The 22,012-nt window shown below is 42.7% G+C and overlaps 1 protein-coding gene across 1 annotated transcript; it reads right to left on the bottom strand.

Annotated features, from left to right (window-relative positions):
* Window positions 1-1,738: 1,738 nt before the first annotated feature.
* LOC125379971 (lactase-phlorizin hydrolase-like) lies at window positions 1,739-20,863 on the bottom strand. The gene is made up of 10 exons (XM_048395896.1): window positions 20,652-20,863; window positions 16,406-16,690; window positions 15,101-15,216; window positions 14,603-14,860; window positions 11,573-11,759; window positions 8,255-8,497; window positions 4,842-4,980; window positions 4,414-4,598; window positions 3,810-3,976; window positions 1,739-1,942 (listed from the first exon to the last, which is right to left on the bottom strand). Exons 1-10 carry the CDS (start codon window positions 20,800-20,802, stop codon window positions 1,739-1,741), a joined length of 1,935 nt encoding a protein of 644 aa, XP_048251853.1. The 5' UTR covers window positions 20,803-20,863.
* Window positions 20,864-22,012: the final 1,149 nt, after the last annotated feature.

The following is a 22,012-nucleotide window of genomic DNA, read 5'->3' as shown; positions in this document are numbered from 1 at the left end:
ACACATGTAGACAACACTGGCTACAACATACACATGTAGACAACACTGGCTACAACATACACATGTAGACAACACTGGCTACAACATACACATGTAGACAACACTGGCTACAACATACACATGTAGACAACACTGGCTACAACATACACATGTAGACAACACTGGCTACAACATACACATGTAGACAACACTGGCTACAACATACACATGTAGACAACACTGGCTACAACATACACATGTAGACAACACTGGCTACAACATACACATGTAGACAACACTGGCTACAACATACACATGTAGACAACACTGGCTACAACATACACATGTAGACAACACTGGCTACAACATACACATGTAGACAACACTGGCTACAACATACACATGTAGACAACACTGGCTACAACATACACATGTAGACAACACTGGCTACAACATACACATGTAGACAACACTGGCTACAACATACACATGTAGACAACACTGGCTACAACATACACATGTAGACAACACTGGCTACAACATACACATGTAGACAACACTGGCTACAACATACACATGTAGACAACACTGGCTACAACATACACATGTAGACAACACTGGCTACAACATACACATGTAGACAACACTGGCTACAACATACACATGTAGACAACACTGGCTACAACATACACATGTAGACAACACTGGCTACAACATACACATGTAGACAACACTGGCTACAACATACACATGTAGACAACACTGGCTACAACATACACATGTAGACAACACTGGCTACAACATACACATGTAGACAACACTGGCTACAACATACACATGTAGACAACACTGGCTACAACATATACATGTAGACAACACTGGCTACAACATATACATGTAGACAACACTGACTACAACATACACATGTAGACAACACTGGCTACAACATACACATGTAGACAACACTGGCTACAACATACACATGTAGACAACACTGGCTACAACATACACAACACTGGCTACAACATACACATGTAGACAACACTAGCTACAACATACACATGTAGACAACACTGGCTACAACATACACATGTAGACAACACTAGCTACAACATACACATGTAGACAACACTGGCTACAACATACACATGTAGACAACACTGGCTACAACATACACATGTAGACAACACTAGCTACAACATACACATGTAGACAACACTGGCTACAACATACACATGTAGACAACACTGGCTACAACATACACATGTAGACAACACTAGCTACAATATACACATGTAGACAACACTGGCTACAACATACACATGTAGACAACACTAGCTACAACATACACATGTAGACAACACTAGCTACAACATACACATGTAGACAACACTGGCTACAACATACACATGTAGACAACACTAGCTACAACATACACATGTAGACAACACTGGCTACAACATACACAACACTGGCTAAACATTGGTTGCTGAGTCGTGCAAGGCGCAGGAAATTGTTGTGCAGAGTTGCGTCCCTTAGGGGCGCCAGAAACCTATGATCGTGGGTTCGAATCCCTGTTCGCCTTCATAATAAAGTATCTAGATTTGTCAGCACATTCCCGTGATCGTCGGTTTCACCAAAGTGGCAAATATCTGAGACCCACATCACTTCAGCTGTTCCTGCCACATTTAGCTGACACGCCGTGACTTTACTTACATACTGTTCTTGGCGGCGTTAAACTCACTCACTCTTCCTAAGGTCAAGGCCACTCTAATGTGACTGTACAATCAATGAAAGTGTCACCATGCAAATTTCCGCCACCCTCCGTCTGCAGAGCGGAACAGAAAGCGCCCCATGCAAAGCCTTCTGGGAAATGACCATACAGGAAGTCGTCTTCGTGCGAAAGTGGTTGTCTGTTGGGGTCAGTGAGTGCACCTTTCTTGAACCCGTTGTCCTGTATCACCTGTAGCAGACATAAGCACGTGTTACTCCATGTTCACCTGGGGTGACGTCAGACTTAGCACCACCAGGGCAAGCAGATCTGTTTCATACAATGTAAGCAATGTTTTTAGATCCTAAACACAAACCCACCCTTAGGGTCTAAACAATGATTTAATCTAAAATCCTTATGTTAAAACTCTAAACATGTTTAGATTATGGGGATGCTGTGTTCAGGGGGTGAGACGATAGCTAATGTCATGTGTTTAGACCCAAACATTTCTTTACAGTGTACATTCTGTGGCCGGGTGCTTTACGTGTAATAAATATCATTTATCAGGAATATACATATGTCAGATCAGGCCCTCCTGTCTATTTGAATAAAAAGAAGCATTGTCGGAAATAATGTAAGCATTATCGTGTTTATAGATACGAAGTACGAAGGTAAGAATTTAAATGCGATATAATTAAATTTTCGTTGTGTTCATGGAAATTCCTGCATTCTGATTAGCTGAATTGGTCACGTGTAATTGCATTCATTTCCCAATGTAGAGGATTCATACAGTTTGCACATCGGTTTTTTTATTCATACCTCAATGAACCGAAAAAAATATACAGTCAATGCTTATAATTAAATTCGACAACGTAAAACATGTTTTATCTACAATAGGTTAACCCAAAACAGTTGCATATATCAAAACAGACAACAATGACGACATTGATAAACATTCCAGGTGTAGGAATACATACAGTGGCTTGACATGAATCAGGTGATCGTTTAATTTATGCACATAACTTGACACGCCTACACAGTCAGTAGCCAATCAACGGAGAGTGGGATTAAAACAATGTTCATTGGACCTGTCAATTAAGGCAAGAGGCGAAAAGAACTGCAACAGTCAAACTGTAACGAACCGGAAGAAATATGTCCAGGAGAAGGCGGCTGTTTCAAATAACATGGCCATTTACTTCGTGATTCAAACATTACTTCCCTGATTACGGTAAAACACAGTTGGAGAAATGCTAGTTATAAATGAAACCCGAAGACATGAAAGTTGAACCGGGGCGAGCGGTAAACAGGCGAGCGAGCCTGCACGTTTGCTGTTTCATTCATTCTCGGCCTTCGGTTTCAAAGGTATGTTTAGACAATGAACATGCAAGAAAGTCGCTAAATGTTCTGTGCATGACGATACACGTGAGCAGAAAGGGAATTCCCTCGACTGTAATATTGGAATTCCCCGACATTCCGAAGTAATAAAAGTAGTGCGCCTCGGTGGGCGTGGCTTAATTGTTTACATTCATTGGGAAATGAATGCAATAACACGTGACCAATTTACTTAATCAAATCACAGGAATTTCAATGAACACAACGAAAATTTAATTATTGTGCATTGAACGTAAGTTGCATTTCCCCTTCGATACAGATTATTCATTTTGAGCAAAGATGTATTTTGAATGTATTATCGAAGTATATTGATGGAGCTAGATAAATGACTTCACCCATAATATCAACCACTGTTTACGTCTCAGAGCTACAGCCGAAGTTATTCCGCTACAACTGACCCGAGTTTCCGACAGCAGCTTTGCACGTATTCCGCAACCGATCATTGTAAAATCAGAGAGTGTTTCTTTTTGTTCGCCAGTAAATGTATTCAGTGCGAATAATCCTTCCTTCTAAACACATTCAATGCTTTTTTTATTGCAATAGATAGGAGGGCCGGCAGATCCCAGCCTGTGGAGAGTGTAACCTATGTTTTAACTTCATGTTTTGTGGAGAGGTTAACGCGTATGTTTTTACGTCAAGTTTGGCTCGATGACGTCATTTCATTGTGCGGAGATGGAGTATGTGTTTCGCTGAATGTCTCAGTGGCCAGTGTACAAACAACACTTGCATGTCTGTAGAACGCTGCCGACGCCTTGGGGACACGGGTGAGGTTGGGGTCGTCGAAGTCGACGTAGTGCAGTCCGAATCGCTCCGTGTAGCCCCGGGCCCACTCGAAGTTGTCCATGATGCTCCACGCCGTGTAGCTCCGGACGTTGACCTTGTCCAGGTGGATTGCTGCATCACAACATCGACAACAACATAAAACCTGCTGAAATCATTACTAATATGTAAATGTTGTGACGCTTGATACTGATTCATACACTGTCTCCGAAAACGGCGGTTAAACAGTTGGGCAGCTCTTACCAATGTGGCCGGACCTATTGTTACTGAATAAATGTTCACGTGTTCATGATATAGATTTGAATGTCTTACGTCGTAGAAAACATTGATGGGTTGTAATTTTGAACATTTTGAACGTGAGAGAGTTATTTCCTTGTCACTGAAAGTGGAAAATATTTTGTAGTGACCTTGAAAATCACAAGACCATTTCGCAAATACCCGGGGTCATCAGTGATGATTTTAAATCTTAATGAGCGTAGCTTTGTATGAATGTGTTATCAACATTTATAATCAATAAACATAACATACTGTGGTCCTGAGAATAGTCGTACCTTTCAACACCTCGTTGGTGTAGTACCTGAAGAAATGTATGCGGTGTTGGTCGTCAAGGACGCCGCTCGTGTCTGAAAAGCCATTCTCCGTCATGTAGATCGTCACATCCCCGTATTTGGTTTTGATCCAGTTAAGAATCTTCCGTGCACCCCATGGTACATCTCGGAGCCAGTCAGAACCGGAACTGGTTTGGGACCAATTTGAATTAAACGTGATGAACAAATAATTATTATTTTTATAATATTTCTACTTTTGATTATCATCTATTTAATTCATCTTTTGAATTATACTCCTCAGATTGTTCCGCTGATCGTGTCATATGTGTTGAAGGCTTCAAAATAAATTTAACTTCGTTCGATGATGATGATGATGATGATGATGATGATGTACATGTCCTGTCTCTAACCAAAATCCCACGGTGCCTTACTTGATCCATTGGGGATCGAACTCCGTGTCCACCCCTCTGTCTAGGAAGTAGTTGGGGGCACTCTCTCCAGCGAGACCCTCATCCTGTTTGCTGGTGTAATGTGTGGTGTAGTGATTCAAACCAAAGAAATCAGAGGTGCCTGGAGAAAAACAACATAGGTTTAGTAGAGCAACCCTGTCACAGCCCATGTCTGGTGTCCCCCCGCCGTGATACTGCTGGACTATTGCTACAGGCGGTGTACAACAATACTCACTCACTCCTATCATATGCACCTGGAGGGTCGGACACAGCTCAGCACGTATACTGTTGTAAACAGGTATTCAGAGGTTGACGATAGTGTCAGTCAACATGACTGAAACAGATTTCCTCACCTCAAGGAGTTTGAGTGAACAAACCGGGTAGTGTGATTGAAGGGCCACAAGTAATGCTTATATATCTCGTGATTTTGGAAAACTTTTTCGCTTTTATTTATATTGATGAATATATTATTATTGAAAGGGGTTGATTGGAGTAGTGACTAAACGTTCGTATCGCCGAAGACCCGGTTTTAATCCCGGAATGCATAAAATTTCTGAATCCTGTGTTTGGTGTCCACCCGTGCTGTGGTTGCAAAGTGCGTCAACCGACACTCACTAGTACTGAAACCGACACTCACTAGTACTGAAACCAACACTCACTAGTACTGAAACCGACACTCACTAGTACTGAAACCGTCACTCACTAGTACTGAAACCGTCACGCACTAGTACTGAAACCGTCACGCACTAGTACTGAAACCAACACTCACTAGTACTGAAACCGACCCTCACTAGTACTGAAACCGTCACTCACTAGTACTGAAACCAACACTCACTAGTACTGAAACCGACACTCACTAGTACTGAAACCGTCACTCACTAGTACTGAAACCGTCACGCACTAGTACTGAAACCGTCACGCACTAGTACTGAAACCGTCACTCACTAGTACTGAAACCGTCACGCACTAGTACTGAAACCGTCACTCACTAGTACTGAAACCGTCACGCACTAGTACTGAAACCGTCACTCACTAGTACTGAAACCGTCACGCACTAGTACTGAAACCGTCACTCACTAGTACTGAAACCGTCACGCACTAGTACTGAAACCGACACTCACTTGTACTGAAACCGTCACGCACTAGTACTGAAACCGTCACTCACTTGTACTGAAACCGACACTCACTAGTACTGGAACCGTCACTCACTAGTACTGAAACCGTCACGCACTAGTACTGAAACCGTCACTCACTAGTACTGAAACCGACGCTCACTAGTACTGAAACCGTCACTCACTAGTACTGAAACCGACACTCACTAGTACTGAAACCGACACGCACTAGTACTGAAACCGTCACGCACTAGTACTGAAACCTTCACTCACTAGTACTGAAACCGACACTCACCAGTACTGAGACCGACACGCACTAGTACTGAAACCGACACGCACTAGTACTGAAACCCACACTCACAAGTACTGAGACCGACACGCACTAGTACTGAAACAGACACTCACAAGTACTGAGACCGACACGCACTAGTACTGAAACCGACACTCACCAGTACTGAAACCGACACTCACTAGTACTGAAACCGACACTCACTGGTACTGAAACCGACACGCACTAGTACTGAAACAGACACTCACAAGTACTGAGACCGACACGCACTAGTACTGAAACCGACACGCACTAGTACTGAAACCGACACTCACTTGTACTGAAACCGACACTCAATAGTACTGAAACCGACACTCACTAGTACTGAGACCGACACGCACTAGTACTGAAACCGACACTCACTTGTACTGAAACCGACACGCACTAGTACTGAAACCAACACTCACTGGTACTGAAACCGACACTCACTAGTACTGAGACCGACACTCACTAGTACTGAGACCGACACTCACTAGTACTGAAACCAACACTCACTTCTACTGAAACCGACACTCACTAGTACTGAAACCGACACTCACTAGTACTGAAACCGACACACACTGGTACTGAAACCGACACTCACTAGTACTGAGACCGACACGCACTAGTACTGAAACCGACACTCACTTGTACTGAAACCGACACTCAATAGTACTGAAACCGACACTCACTAGTACTGAAACCGACACTCACCAGTACTGAAACCGACACTCACTAGTACTGAAACCGACACTCACTAGTACTGAAACCGACACTCACTGGTACTGAAACCGACACGCACTAGTACTGAAACAGACACTCACAAGTACTGAGACCGACACGCACTAGTACTGAAACCGACACGCACTAGTACTGAAACCGACACTCACTTGTACTGAAACCGACACTCAATAGTACTGAAACCGACACTCACTAGTACTGAGACCGACACGCACTAGTACTGAAACCGACACTCACTTGTACTGAAACCGACACGCACTAGTACTGAAACCAACACTCACTGGTACTGAAACCGACACTCACTAGTACTGAGACCGACACTCACTAGTACTGAGACCGACACTCACTAGTACTGAAACCAACACTCACTTCTACTGAAACCGACACTCACTAGTACTGAAACCGACACTCACTAGTACTGAAACCGACACACACTGGTACTGAAACCGACACTCACTAGTACTGAGACCGACACGCACTAGTACTGAAACCGACACTCACTTGTACTGAAACCGACACTCAATAGTACTGAAACCGACACTCACTAGTACTGAAACCGACACTCACCAGTACTGAAACCGACACTCACCAGTACTGAAACCGACACTCACTAGTACTGAAACCGACACGCACTAGTACTGAAACCGACACTCACTAGTACTGAAACCGACACTCACTAGTACTGAAACCGACACTCACTAGTACTGAAACCGACACTCACCAGTACTGAAACCGACACTCACTAGTACTGAAACCGACACTCACTAGTACTGAAACCGACACTCACTAGTACTGAAACCGACACTCACTAGTACTGAAACCGACACTCACTAGTACTGAAACCGACACTCACTAGTACTGAGACCGACACTCACTAGTACTGAAACCGACACTCACTTGTACTGAAACCGACACGCACTAGTACTGAAACCGACACTCACTAGTACTGAAACCGACACTCACTAGTACTGAAACCGACACTCACTTGTACTGAAACCGACACTCACTTGAACTGAAACCGACACTCACTAGTACTGAAACCGACACTCACTAGTACTGAAACTGACACGCACTAGTACTGAAACCGACACTCACTAGTACTGAAACCGACACTCACTAGTACTGAAACCGACGCCTTTGTTGTACATGTCACTATATACATATAAATAAAAATGTATGTAAAATTGCGCAGAGTAATTAAAACTAATATTACTAGTATGAGTATAAACATGCACCCTTTATGAGCGTCTTCTGTTCTTCGGTGAATGCGGGTAGCCTGGACTGGTTCAATCCCTGCGCAGCGCTGACCGCAGCAATTCTCCGCTTCATCACATCCGGGTAGTCTCCATTACCATGTACGGGGTTTGCAAACCATCCCAGGAACATTTGCACCGCCCACTCCGATGCCTCGATGTGTTCCGGGTTGAGGGGGTCTTTAGGCTCCGCCCAGTCAATGTTGAAGCTGATGCCGACCTGGACTGAAGGTGGGGATAAAATAACTGTACAGGAGTATTTACATCGGGCCACGGCGAGTATACACAGGTACACACAACCCCAACCATGTTCACCTGCAAGTGTTCATCAGCCACTACTACTACTACCACTAGTACTACTACTACTACTACTACTGCTACTGCTACTACTACTACTATAACTACTACTACTATAACTACTACTACTACTGCTACTGCTACTACTACTACTATAACTACTACTACTATAACTACTACTACTACTACTGCTACTACTACTACTACTACTATAACTACTACTACTACTACTGCTACTGCTACTGCTACTACTGCTACTACTACTACTACTGCTGCTACTGCTACTACTACTACTACTACTACTACTGCTACTACTACTACTACTGCTACTACTACTACTGCTACTACTACTACTACTACTGCTACTACTACTACTACTACTACTGCTACTACTACTACTACTACTACTACTACTGCTACTACTACTACTACTACTACTACGACTACTTCACCCTCCCTCTTCCCTCTGTCGCCTGTGTTTACCTATTATAATGTTAATGAAGGGCGTAGTTTGATTGCCATGGAGGCTCATGACAGAATTGCATTGTGCACTTTTGCACACGTTTGATGAAAACAAGGCATTGTTGTTGATGGCTCTGTACTGCTGGACGGTACAGAAATGAATATCAACCAAGCGCCATAACAAACAGAGTCCTTCGTATGGATGAAGTCGGCTGGCCGAAAGTGAAATTTACTTCCCACGCGAAACCGTCAATGTGTGATTTGGCATCAAAATGTTAATATGAAATGTAAATTATGCAAACAAAGTATCTTAAGTCACATGATGGCGTGGCTCGATCATTTTTTGACCGTCTTCGACATGCTTATGGTTTTGACTCAGAGGTCCATGGTACGACCTAGAAGTTGTAGGGGGCGTCATGGAAAATGACAGACACCCCATTCTTTAGAATAGGCCCGTATACAGCCTCAGACCTATCCGGGGAAATGTCACGCGTGCACCCCAGTACCAAGTTGGCAAAGTTGTTCTCGGTGCCTTAGGTTTGGTACCTCCCAATCTGTTGACCGACATTGGGAGAGTACCCGGGTTTGCTGCCAGGAATACAGCCCTTCTTGGTAATTCGGAAGGCTACAGTGTTGGGGAGTGTTCACATTATCCAAAACATTCTGGGCGGGTTCGACTAGGCAGCGTTTCCTGAAAGAAGTGCCATTCCATGTCTGGGCTGCGTGTAGAGGGGGCAAGGGCTCTGAGCTGATGATGAGCCTGACGTTGTACGTTTATGTGGCGTGATGTTTGTGCCAGCAAATGACTGAAACGCTCGTAAAATATCGAGTGCTCTGAACCGACGACACGACTGCGTCTTATTTCCTGTCCATGTGCGGGTAAGATTCCAAGGTGAAGACACCGACTTCCTGCCAGCTCCCAACACTAGTCCGGATTCCAGACCGGAGCACGGGCCTGGTTCAAGAAGTTCAACAGCGACAAATCCTGTACTGACGGATTTGATATGACCTTTACCCCACTGCTGCCACCCCCCACCTGGCCCGTGATATTACCTTGCTGGACTGGGAACCTAAAACTGTGAGTTTCAATATATTTGAAATTCTTCATTGATCTTGTGTGGTCATTTTCTGATGTTACTGTACATACCGATTTCTGGGTTATGTTATATATGTACAGTTTATAGTTTACAGATACCACACCACGTAGACACAACAACCATGTCTGTAAGCCTCTACATCTCTCCGTCAGTTGTCATGGAGATAAACGCATTACACAGACAAACCCACAGAGACAAACATAGGCCACGATACACACGTAAACCAACTTACCCCAGCACACACAATACACCAGCATACACAAACATTCACCAGCACCTACAAACATACCAAAATACACAATACAAAAATACCCCAAAATACACAAACATACAAAAATACACCAGCATACAAAAACATACACAAACATACAACAGCATACAAAAACATACATCAGCATGAACAAACAAACAAACATACACAAACATTCACCAGCATGCACAAATATTCACCAGCATGAACAAACATACACCAGCATGCACAAAAATTCACCAGCATGAACAAATATACACCAGCATGAACAAATATTCACCAGCATGAACAAACATACACCAGCATGCACAAAAATTCACCAGCATGAACAAATATACCCCAGCATGAACAAATATTCACCAGCATGCACAAACATACACCAGCATGCACAAAAATTCACCAGCATGAACAAATATACACCAGCATGAACAAATATTCACCAGCATGAACAAACATACACCAGCATGCACAAAAATTCACCAGCATGAACAAATATACCCCAGCATGAACAAATATACACCAGCATGAACAAACATTCACCAGCATGAACAAACATTCACCAGCATAAACAAACATTCACCAGAATGGACAAACATACCCCAGGATGCACAAGTATACAAACAAACACTAGAATGCACAAACATACACCAGCATGAACAGACATTCACCAGCATGAACAAATATACACCAGCATGAACAAACATTCACCAGCATGAACAAATATTCACCAGCATGAACAAACATTCACCAGAATGGACAAACATACCCCAGGATGCACAAGTATACAAACAAACACTAGAATGCACAAACATACACCAGCATGAACAAACATTCACCAGCATGAACAAGCATTCACCAGCATGAACAAATATTCACCAGCACGAAAAAACATACACCAGCATGAACAAACATACCCCAGGATGCACAAGTATACAAACATACACTAGAATGCACAAACATACACCAACATGAACAAACACGCACCAGAATGCACAAACATACACTTACATGAAAAAACATACACCAGAATATACAAACATACACAAATAAGACAAACATACAAACATACACCAACATACACCAGCAGAAAGAAAAGCACTTCTTGGATCATCCGACCGAAACGCTTGTGAACAAATGATACTTGGTAAGCAATTGTCTCCTTTAGCGACAAACATCTGGAGTAAATCTGTTTACCTTCCGGATTTTGCGCCCTGTATTTGTTGCCAAACAGGTGGTACGCCTCAGCATGGGCCAGCAAGACGTTGTGTCCCCCTAGGTAGGGCTCGTCCCCTAGATTCCTGTGCCCCGGGGCCATTTCGCCCGTCCCTAGCCCCTTCATCAGGAATACCCACGGCTCGTTGAAGGTGATCCAGAAATCCACCTGCAGCATTAAACACTGTGATGAACGTGTTACTTCAGTGGGTGTATATTGTCTGAAGCCAAGTATGCCAAGACCAGTTCTTATTTTGGCTGCGGTTTTCATGTGACAGACAAGTAATATCCCCAAGCCTCATTCTCTAAACAGAATGGTTCTGCCTTCAAACGTGTTGTGGAATAATAAGTGTGTAGTCACAACCGGCCAAATGGTCACATCGGTCTTTCATTGGTAGTCTTTTAATCATTTTTATCTCTAACTGATTTATTTTTCAAATATAAAACATGAACGTCAGAGAAGAACCAGTCTCGCTTATCCGCCGAAACAGATTCCATTGAGCGTAAAAGGCTAAAAGGTAAAAGTTGAAAACTATATGAATGCTTCACTGAAAATCATTGTTTTGTTGCCTGGCGCCGCGGGGCAATACTGCCATTTATTACTTGCCCGTGAAAAGATCACCCGTTTAATAAACATACAGCTGTATTACACATTGTGTAATACCAAAACGCGTGCTTATGTACTCTCGGAACACGTTTCACGAACAAATATTGAAAGCTCTCAACATACCTTGGCTTATTCAAAGACATTGTGTGTGGAGATAATGGATCACTGAGAGGAGCTTATGCACACTCGATGACCCCAGCAACCTTGTTGCTAGGCTGACGTCACATGGCATTGTTTCGCCGAAGGAACTTGCAACAAAATTCCACAAATTACGTCATCGGGTATTGTGACGTGATTGTAAACTTTGAGGTGCAAGGCCCCGTTCCACAAGGCGATCCTACTGTAGCGCAACGACAGTCGTTGGTCTAAGTTAAAGTATGTGAGTTGCGATAACCTTAACGCTACGATAATTTTGTGGAACGGACGCCTGAAAATTCTAAAGGTGGACCGTTGTATGGTATTAAATTCATACGTTTCAACTTTTGACGTGTTTGAAGTATTACTCAACTCAATCGGATTATGCCGTGGATAATTCTAAAAACGTTATAAATGGCAAGTAATAAATAAAATACTAAACTCGCTCCCGTGTAAAACCAATTTTATGAAACTCGTGAATAGTTGTGGTATCTGACTCGCTTTCGCTCGTCAGATACCGCAACTATTCACTCGTTTCATAAAATTGGTATTACACGGGAGCTCGTTTAGTATTCTGTATTTATCATCCAAAACTGGCTCCCACTGTAGATATCGCTGCAATGAAATTACATCACAATACTTTGAAGACCATTGTGACGTCACGGTTACCATGACGTCACAATCAAATGACATCACTAATGGCTCTGCTACTGAAGCTGTTAGCAGTACTTTTTACACTGAAGATACTGCTAATTACTGTCTACAAATTGAAAAAGTTGGAAGAATGATGTTGGATGATAAATAAAATCTCATCCGAGTGTCTTTTGATATCAAATATATCAACACTCGTTGATAAAAGTGGAAAAGAATCCTCGGCAAGCCTCGGAATATTTCCACTTTTATCAACTCGTGTTGATATATTTGATATCAAAAGACACTCGGGTGAGATTCTCTATGCAACTGTTGTCTATAAACAACCCAAACTGTCACGGTATAGACCAGAAATCCGGTCACACAATAGCGCATTTTGTTGAAAAAAACCGATCTGTTAATTTTGAATTCATCTGAGTGCAGTGCAGTTCAAGGGAATTGATCTTGGTTTTATTAGTGAAAAGAAGAGACAAAACCATTTCCATATTCACAGTAAATCTATGCTAAAAGCATTTGTACGATTGTACGATTCCGACGATATCATGAGCATGTTTTTATGAATCACTATCAAATAGTGATGATACCAAGTGTTTGCGAAAATGTAAGCGTATCCTGCCCCACCGGTGCGCACTCGTCACAAACAAATGCAAAGCCAAGTCAATTGTTCACCTAAAAAAACACACGGGAACATGTGGTACAAATTGAGATAGTAAATTTCATCGGACATCCTTTTTGTCCCTGGACGTTGGAAATGTCCTCCACCTGTCTGCCCTAAAACGTTTTGAAAGTTTTACTGAAGCCTTGAATGTTGTAACCTTGATCAAACAATTTCTTAGCAAAATGTTGTTTGTACAAAGAGCGTGATCGATTGTACCTCCAAACTTGGGACAGGTAAACACCAAGGGCTGAAGCTGCTGGAATATTGCCCGACATGAAGGGAAAGTTGACTATTAGAAAGTTGAAGTCTTTACTCTTGTCCTACAGTCTTGTGTGTTTTGTCACTCGAAGCATAATGCATAGATCTGAACATGAGTGGGTCTCTCTGGTCTTCTTTAGCTTTAGTTCAGGTAGGTAATCATTGCAAGGGAATTGGCTATTTGATGGTTATTGAACGGTATCATAGCATCAATATACCTGAAGCTTAAGTTAAAATTCATAGCCAGAACTCTTTTGACTTTGCCAATCCCAGCAGAAATTCCGATTCATATGCACAAAGAAACAGCTCAGCAAGTAAGGGAGCACAATTAGTGCCATTGGGAATGCTTACTAAAAAAGCCCTATTGATAAAATGTCTTACCCCAAATTTTACATAGATATTATCAATGAGGAAATCCAGCATTTCACACATTGTTTCTCAGTAAACTTCAGATTGCATTTGCTTTCATTTTTGACAAATTGATCACTTATGCCAAGTTCATTGATCATGTGGAGTAGCCAGAATTTGGATGACAGCTGGCTGGGACAGAATAGATTTATCCAAATTCTGTTTTCTCTTGTTCAGTATGTGCATTCTACAAATGAAAATGTCTAAGAAATACGTTCAAGTTTTTTCTTTTCAACCTCTAAAATGCAATTTTTCGGAATCAAAAAGAAACAAGCAAGGACAATGAAATACAGACCTTGCTGACGTATTCTTCAAAGCAAACGTCGGCATAATCCCTGAAGTTTGTGATGATGGATGCGTTGGTCCAGCCTCCCAGGTCCTGCAGGGCTTGTGGCAGGTCCCAGTGGTACAGAGTGACCATGGGCTTGATGCCCGCCACCAGCAGGGCGTCGATCAACCGGTGGTAGTAGTTGATTCCTCCCTGGTTCTTCGACCTGAGAGTACCATCAGGAAATATTCGGGACCAGGTGATGGAAAACCGGTAATGACTGACCTGAACAAAGGTTTGGAAAAAATAAAACTAAAGGTTAAAACTCACAGAGAATACTGTCAACACATCGACATATACAGTTTGTAAATGTAACAGTTTTATCGGCAGCGGCAGATCAAGGGACCGTGTTCTTGATGTTCTTGATGTTATGGTTTCCAGAAGAATAGTTTGGCACATCAAAGCAAGAGGGGGAACGCATGTTTATATACTACACACAAGACGTGTTCCTGTAGATCCACTCACCCCGATGTTTTTCAGAAGATTGACGTCGTCTTGGTATTTGTGGTAACTGTCACATGCAGTCCTTCCGGTGTTGTTGTCGAGGGCAGCGAAGTTGTCCCAGATGCTTTCACCACGGCCTAGATGCAGATACAGCGAGTGAGTGACTGAGTGAGAATGGTCGCCAAGCAATATTCCAGATGTATGAAGGGTAGAAATACTTTACCTATATGGGTATTTAACCCAGGCCTTCGGCGTGACGAGCGAACGCTTTAAACAGGGAGCTGCTCTATTGTCCCTTGTAAACACATGTTTGACATTAGACATATAGTCGCTGAAGACAAAATAAATGAAAACGTTCTCCCCGTGGGGACCCTGGTTTAACTTAGTCCCCAGCACCAAGTGCCAGTCGTACGAGGCAATCAGGAACTCTGTGACATGGATGATTGGGGGTCATCGTTCCCCCGTTGTGAGGATCGTTACTTACTCAGATGTTTGCCCAGGCCAGATTCGAATATTTCGAGGTCGTCGTGATGGAGTTGCTGAGAGCAACGTCCAGCAGCATTTACTCACAAAAATGTAGGTGGTTTAAACATATTTTTATTTCAAAAGAAATCTGGATCGGTGAAGAAGCAAAACTTGCTTATGTAAATACCTCTCCAGCTAATAACTTAACAACAGCTGGTTTTATAAAAGATAGTGCTAAACAAACATACAAAATGCACAACTGAAATACATGAAGCCAATACATTGAACAAGCGGTGTCTGTGAAATAATATTCTCCTTTACTACATGCATAGAATTAAGCAATGAAATCGTGAACTGATTGAAGAATAGCCATGCTTGTGGAACTGCTGACTGAACCACTGCCATGTAATATCGTTTTTGAGTCATACCCTTGTGTGTAGAAATACATAGTGTTTCTGATATTTTCTTCTTTTTGACACATATAGAAAAAGTGAATTGTATCTTCAAAGTGATATCCACAAGTACAGTCTGATATGTCTGATACATGTCGTCTCAACTTATCAGCGTTTAAGTCACTGGAGCAAAGATGTTGTTAACACCTCAACCTCACCTCAACCACCGTCAACGTCAATATAACACTCACCACCGTCAACGTCAATATAACACTCACCAGCGTCAACGTCAAACATATACGCTCACTCTCGACATCAAAGGCACAACACTTACCACCGTCAATGTCAACATAACACTCACCCTCGTCAACGTCAATATAACACTCGTCAGCGTCAACGTCAAATGTATAACGCTCACGTCAACGTCAAATGTATACGCTCACGTCAACGTCAAATGTATAACGCTCACCATCAGCATCAAGGGCTCCCTCAATCTGGAAGGACGCCGACGCTGACGCCCATATGAAGTCTTCAGGGAATGTACCATAGTAGAAGTCATCAAACGCCTTCACGGCAGTGCCACTCCCCCCGTTATACAATTTAGCGGCAGACTTTGGGTCGCGGGGTCTCTCTGGACGTGAGAAGATGACGTGATGGATGCCAAACACTTCGAGATAACCCGCCAACCACTCGAAGTTGTCCATCAGAGACCAAGCTGTGTATCCCTTCACGTTGCACTTGTCCAGCTTGATAGCTGAAGATAGAATCAGATAGTTGCTACTTGTTACTATAAAACTGTTGTTTGCATAAACTTTCTCTTTGTCCAACGTACAACTATGTTACTTGTATAAACCTTCTCCGTGTTCAATGTATAACTATGTTACTTGTATAAACCTTCTCCGTGTTCAATGTACAACTATGTCTCTTGTATAAACCTTCTCTATGTTCAATGTACAACTATGTTACTTGTATAAACCTTCTCCTTGTCCAGTGGGCAACTATGTTACTTGTACAAACCTTCTCCGTGTTCAATGTACAATAATGTTACTTGTATAAACCTTCTCTGTGTTCAATGTACAACAATGTTACTAGTATGAACCTTCTCCGTGTTCAATGTACAACAATGTTACTTGTATAAACATTTTCTTTGTCCAATGTATAACTATGTTACTTATATAAACCTTATCTGTGTTCAATGTACATCTATGTTACTTGTATAAACCTTCTCCTTGTTCAATGTACAACAATGTTACTTGTAGAAACCTTCTCCTTGTTCAATGTACAACAATGTTACTTGTAGAAACCTTCTCTGTGTTCAATGTAGAACTATGTTACTTGTATAAACCTTCTCCTTGTTCAATGTACAACAATGTTACTTGTAGAAACCTTCTCTGTGTTCAATGTAGAACTATGTTACTTGTATAAACCTTCTCTGTGTTCAATGTACAAGAATGTTACTTGTATAAACATATTGTTTTCAATGTACAACTATACTACTCAAAGTATGCTGAGGATCGCCATTTTTAAAACGCATCATTACGTGCATCTGTTCAAACAGCCAAGACAAGATTGCGTGAAGACATGTACAATGTACAAAACGTCCGTTGTCACGTGCCACACAATGCCAACAAACAACACGTGACCAATAATCAATGATGCCTGGCACCGTCTCATGTTCCCCAAAACTGTCTGGATCTTGAAAGGACAGAACATAGTGATAGGCCGATCTGCAGCTCGTCCCACGTGTACAACTAAATTTAATGTGTCATAAATACATTAACATGTGCGTTACATTTTAGTAACATTCTAGGACAAAAATCAGTTTCCCAAAATGTCCCACAATGTTTCAAATTTCAGGAACCGCCAAAAATTTCATTTTCGTCTGCGAACACCATTTCACCTGGGCTGTTCAATTATAGGAACGTTTGCAGAACGTGAACTTGGCAGCACATTATGTAAAACTCATCATTCTGCTACCAACCTGTAGGTCATATAATCACAGATGACTTCTTTATTGTTGACAATAACAGCCTGCGTCTGTTATTCAAAATATTGACCAAAATATCGTGGTCAGCCTCCTACCAGTCGGAATCACAACTTTACAATCCTTATGGATGTTGTCGACGCATATGCCGGTTGAATGTCTTTCAGAGGGATTGAAGTCAGTGCGCGATGTTTTCATTGGTCGCATGCACAAGCTTAAAATGAGGAACTAGAATTGGAATAAACCCATTTTGGCCTAGCCAGATGTCACCCAAAGTCTGGCTGTCCTACATGAACAGTTTGTAGGTGTTCCCACTGACAAGGCCTCACACAACACAACCATTATACGTAAGACGCACTACATTAATTGTTTCATCAAAGAACTTGGTATAAGTGACATATCACATAATGCCACATATAAGGCCAGTATGTTAACTGAGGAAGAAGTCTGCCACAGCCATGCATCAGTACTGTCAACTTTTGAATTGACTTTAAAACATGAAGACATGTAACAAACTTGATACCAGCTGCGGCCCCCAAGAACAAACTTCAAAGCGAATGATGCCCTCAAGAATATGCTTTTTTAAAAGTTTGTATAACCAACAAGCCGTCGAAAGCAACGTCTTCACTGACGCATCAACATTAGCACAACATATTTGTGCCTTCACCTGTAACTAGACGATGACGGTGTCGTAGCCACTGCTGTGGTCTCAGATGGTGCTCTAAATGGCGACTATAAGTTCACACAACCATAACTAAAATTGTCCTCTTCCGAACCAAAGATCTATTAGAATCTTCACCGTTGGAAATGACGTCATTGGTTATACTAATGCACATAAATTCTTGGACCATGGTTTCGGAGGTTAAGTCTGACATATACAGTCAAAGAATTAGCCACGCTCTGCGGTGTTTAACGGCACTCACTACACCAACGTTCAGAAGTCGTTGTGTTGTGATTTTACTGCAGCATATCACGGGATATGTTTCAGGAATGTTCAGCAGTGAAGACTTATTCAGACAAGTATGAAGTGCAATAAATCAATGACTGAATTCAAATAACTGAAAGATTTCAACTGACAATTATGAAACTGAAGTGATCGGCCTGTAACGTTTTGGTTGGCTTGTTGCCGGTGTCCCGTCTGTGCAATCAAAATGGTTCGGTTTCCTTGATCTATCAGCTGAATTTATATCATGTTCGTACCATTTTGGAAGAGGGAAATCAGAGTGTTCGCCAAAGACATTCATGTTAACTGTACCACCCTATACTGAAAACGTGAAAATCAACAAACTCAAGTCTGCTTGCATGTCAGTGACAGCTTCGAACGATCGAAGGGCAAGGTCACCACCGGAATAAGAAAAGACAACCATGATCTAGGCCTACTCACAGCGTTTTACGCTAGAGAAAGGAAATATTAGTGTTCACATTTGGGATGTTTGGGGCCACAAAATCAGAAGTCAGGCACACTTCCACGGAGTTTTTGAATGATTTGTATCAGAACTGTTCACTTTTAGTGATCTGGTCGTGTAGTCGTGTACGTTCATTCATGAACAACGCCTCCCGTAACAGCGCCACAAAATACGCTTCGAAGGGGACAAATACGCTTCGAAGTAAGTCTAAATATCTGTCCAGATATTTTAAACAGACTTCATTTCACCACGCTTATCCTTTTACATTAAATCAAATTGAAAGTTGCGAAAGTGGTCGGGTGCGTCACGCTCATGGGGACCCTCGCGCTATTGATCGGTAGTCCTACATTGTAAATGGATATAGTTCAATTATATAATGTCTGTAGAAACTCTTTGCATAATTTTTATTTAATGTAAACCGAATTTGATGCTTGTGACTATTTTGTTTGGTTTAATAACGTGTTAGTAAATATCTCTCGTTCTCATTAATTTCTTCAGTTCTGCCTTATAGTTGCAAAATGAATGACGTCTCGCGATTTTTTTAAATGAAAAAAGTAGTCCCGGTGTGACAGAGGTCACGGTTATCCAATCAAAACGAATAAAACAAGGTCAACCTTGTAAGACACACGTGTGACGTCCGGATTTAGTATCTTATCACCTGTTTCTTCACCGCGTGGGTAATAAAACTGAAGAACGTATAGTTCTAAGATTTATTTATACATTTCTATTTGGTTTAGGATTACGAGACAATTACACTCAATTTGCAGACAGACTGGGGTCAGTCTAGTTTGGAACAAACTATAGTCTTAATCCCCATTGTTTAGGATTGTCGTCAGTCTCGTGATTTATAATTCCGAACAAAACATGCCGGGGAAGTTGGAACCCCCCATGCAGGTCACGCGCCACGTTCGTTACACGGGGATGGCGTGCAGATGAGAGCATTGATACAACCTGTGAGTGCATGTATACTTAAATGTATGGCGTGCTTCAATGGCGATGTGGCCTGCCATCTCAGTTTTCCTATAATTTGGTATAGCTAATATAATTGTGTGTGATATTGCCTATGCATCTGCTTATTCATTTGAACCTGTTTAGGCATTTCAACATTTGATGCATCAGTGACAAAACATGTCTGAATCAATTCCCTATTTTGACAATCCGAACATTAAGAGGCACTCCGACTACCCTCCGATGTATTCCGAAAATACCATCCGATTCAATTCGAATTTACCATACAATACAATCAAACTTTTAAAACATACAATGAAATCCGACTTGCCGTCCGATGCAATCCGCAGTTATCATCCGATACAATCCGAACTTACCGTGCGTTCTCCATGCTCCCACTATCTGAGTTGCCCAGGACCCGGCCCCCCACACAAACCCCGCTGGGGAGTGCCCAGAGTATTTTTCATTCAAGGGACATCGCGTGACGACACACTGACAAAGGACCAACAACAGCACCCGTGCGTCCATATCAAAGTGTTGTGTGAAACCAGCAGCAACTGTGTCTCTCTCTGTGTCTCAGGATGGTGACATGGCGGCAGCGGTTGGAGTGTGAACACTGTGCTGATGTACGGCTGCACGTAGTTAACGCCCGCGTGGCCTTGGCTCGGGTCACGTGGAGCGGAGTGAACGTGTGTTTGTCTCGTGGAAGACATCTCCTTGGAATAAGGGATGGCACCCAGTCTCGTACAAGACATCTCCTTGGGATAAGGGATGGCACCCAGTCTCGTACAAGACATCTCCTTGGAATAAGGGATGGCACCCAATCTCGTACAAGACATCTCCTTGAGAGAAGGGATGGCGCCCAGTCTCGTACAAGAGATCCCATGGGATAAGGGATGGCACCCAGTCTCGTACAAGACATCTTCTTGGGATAAGGGATGGCACCCAGTCTCGTACAAGACATCTCCTTGGGATAAGGGATGGCACCCAGTCTCGTACAAGACATCTCCTTGGGATAAGGGATGGCACCCAGTCTCGTACAAGACATCTCCTTGGAATAAGGGCTGGCACCCAGTCTCGTACAAGACATCTCCTTGGAATAAGGGATGGCACCCAGTCTCGTACAAGACATCTCCTTACGAGAAGGGATGGCACCTAGTCTCGTACAAGAGATCCCATGGGATAAGGGATGGCACCCAGTCTCGTACAAGACATCTCCTTGGGATAAGGGATGGCACCCAGTCTCGTACAAGACATCTCCTTGGGATAAGGGATGGCACCCAGTCTCGTACAAGACATCTCCTTGGAATAAGGGCTGGCACCCAGTCTCGTACAAGACATCTCCTTGGAATAAGGGATGGCACCCAGTCTCGTACAAGACATCTCCTTACGAGAAAGGATGGCACCTAGTCTCGTACAAGAGATCCCATGGGATAAGGGATGGCACCCAGTCTCGTACAAGTCATCTCCTTGGGATAAGGGATGGCACCTAGTCTCGTACAAGACATCTCCTTGGGATAAGGGATGGCACCCAGTCTCGTACAAGACATCTCCTTTGGATAAGGGATGGCGCCCAGTCTCGTACAAGACATCTCCTTGGGAGAAGGGATGGCACCCAGTCTCGTACAAGAGATCCCATGGGATAAGGGATGGCACCCAGTCTCGTACAAGACATCTCCTTGGGATAAGGGATGGCACCCAGTCTCGTACAAGACATCTCCTTGGGATAAGGGATGGC

This window comes from Haliotis rufescens, unplaced genomic scaffold (assembly GCF_023055435.1).
Source record: "Haliotis rufescens isolate VD_foot unplaced genomic scaffold, xgHalRufe1.0.p SCAF_15, whole genome shotgun sequence".
Lineage (NCBI taxonomy): Eukaryota > Metazoa > Mollusca > Gastropoda > Lepetellida > Haliotidae > Haliotis > Haliotis rufescens.
This window is presented reverse-complemented; position numbering and strand designations above follow the sequence as displayed.

Coding starts and splice junctions, on each gene's coding strand:
- LOC125379971 (XM_048395896.1), bottom strand. CDS start 20,802: ATGGACGCACGGGTGCTGTTGTTGGTCCTTTGTCAGTGTGTCGTCACG. Junction 11,760..14,602: donor TTGAAGAATACGTCAGCAAG/GTCTGTATTTCA, acceptor TTAATGCTGCAG/GTGGATTTCTGGATCACCTT. Junction 4,599..4,841: donor TTCGATCCCCAATGGATCAA/GTAAGGCACCGT, acceptor GTCCCAAACCAG/TTCCGGTTCTGACTGGCTCC.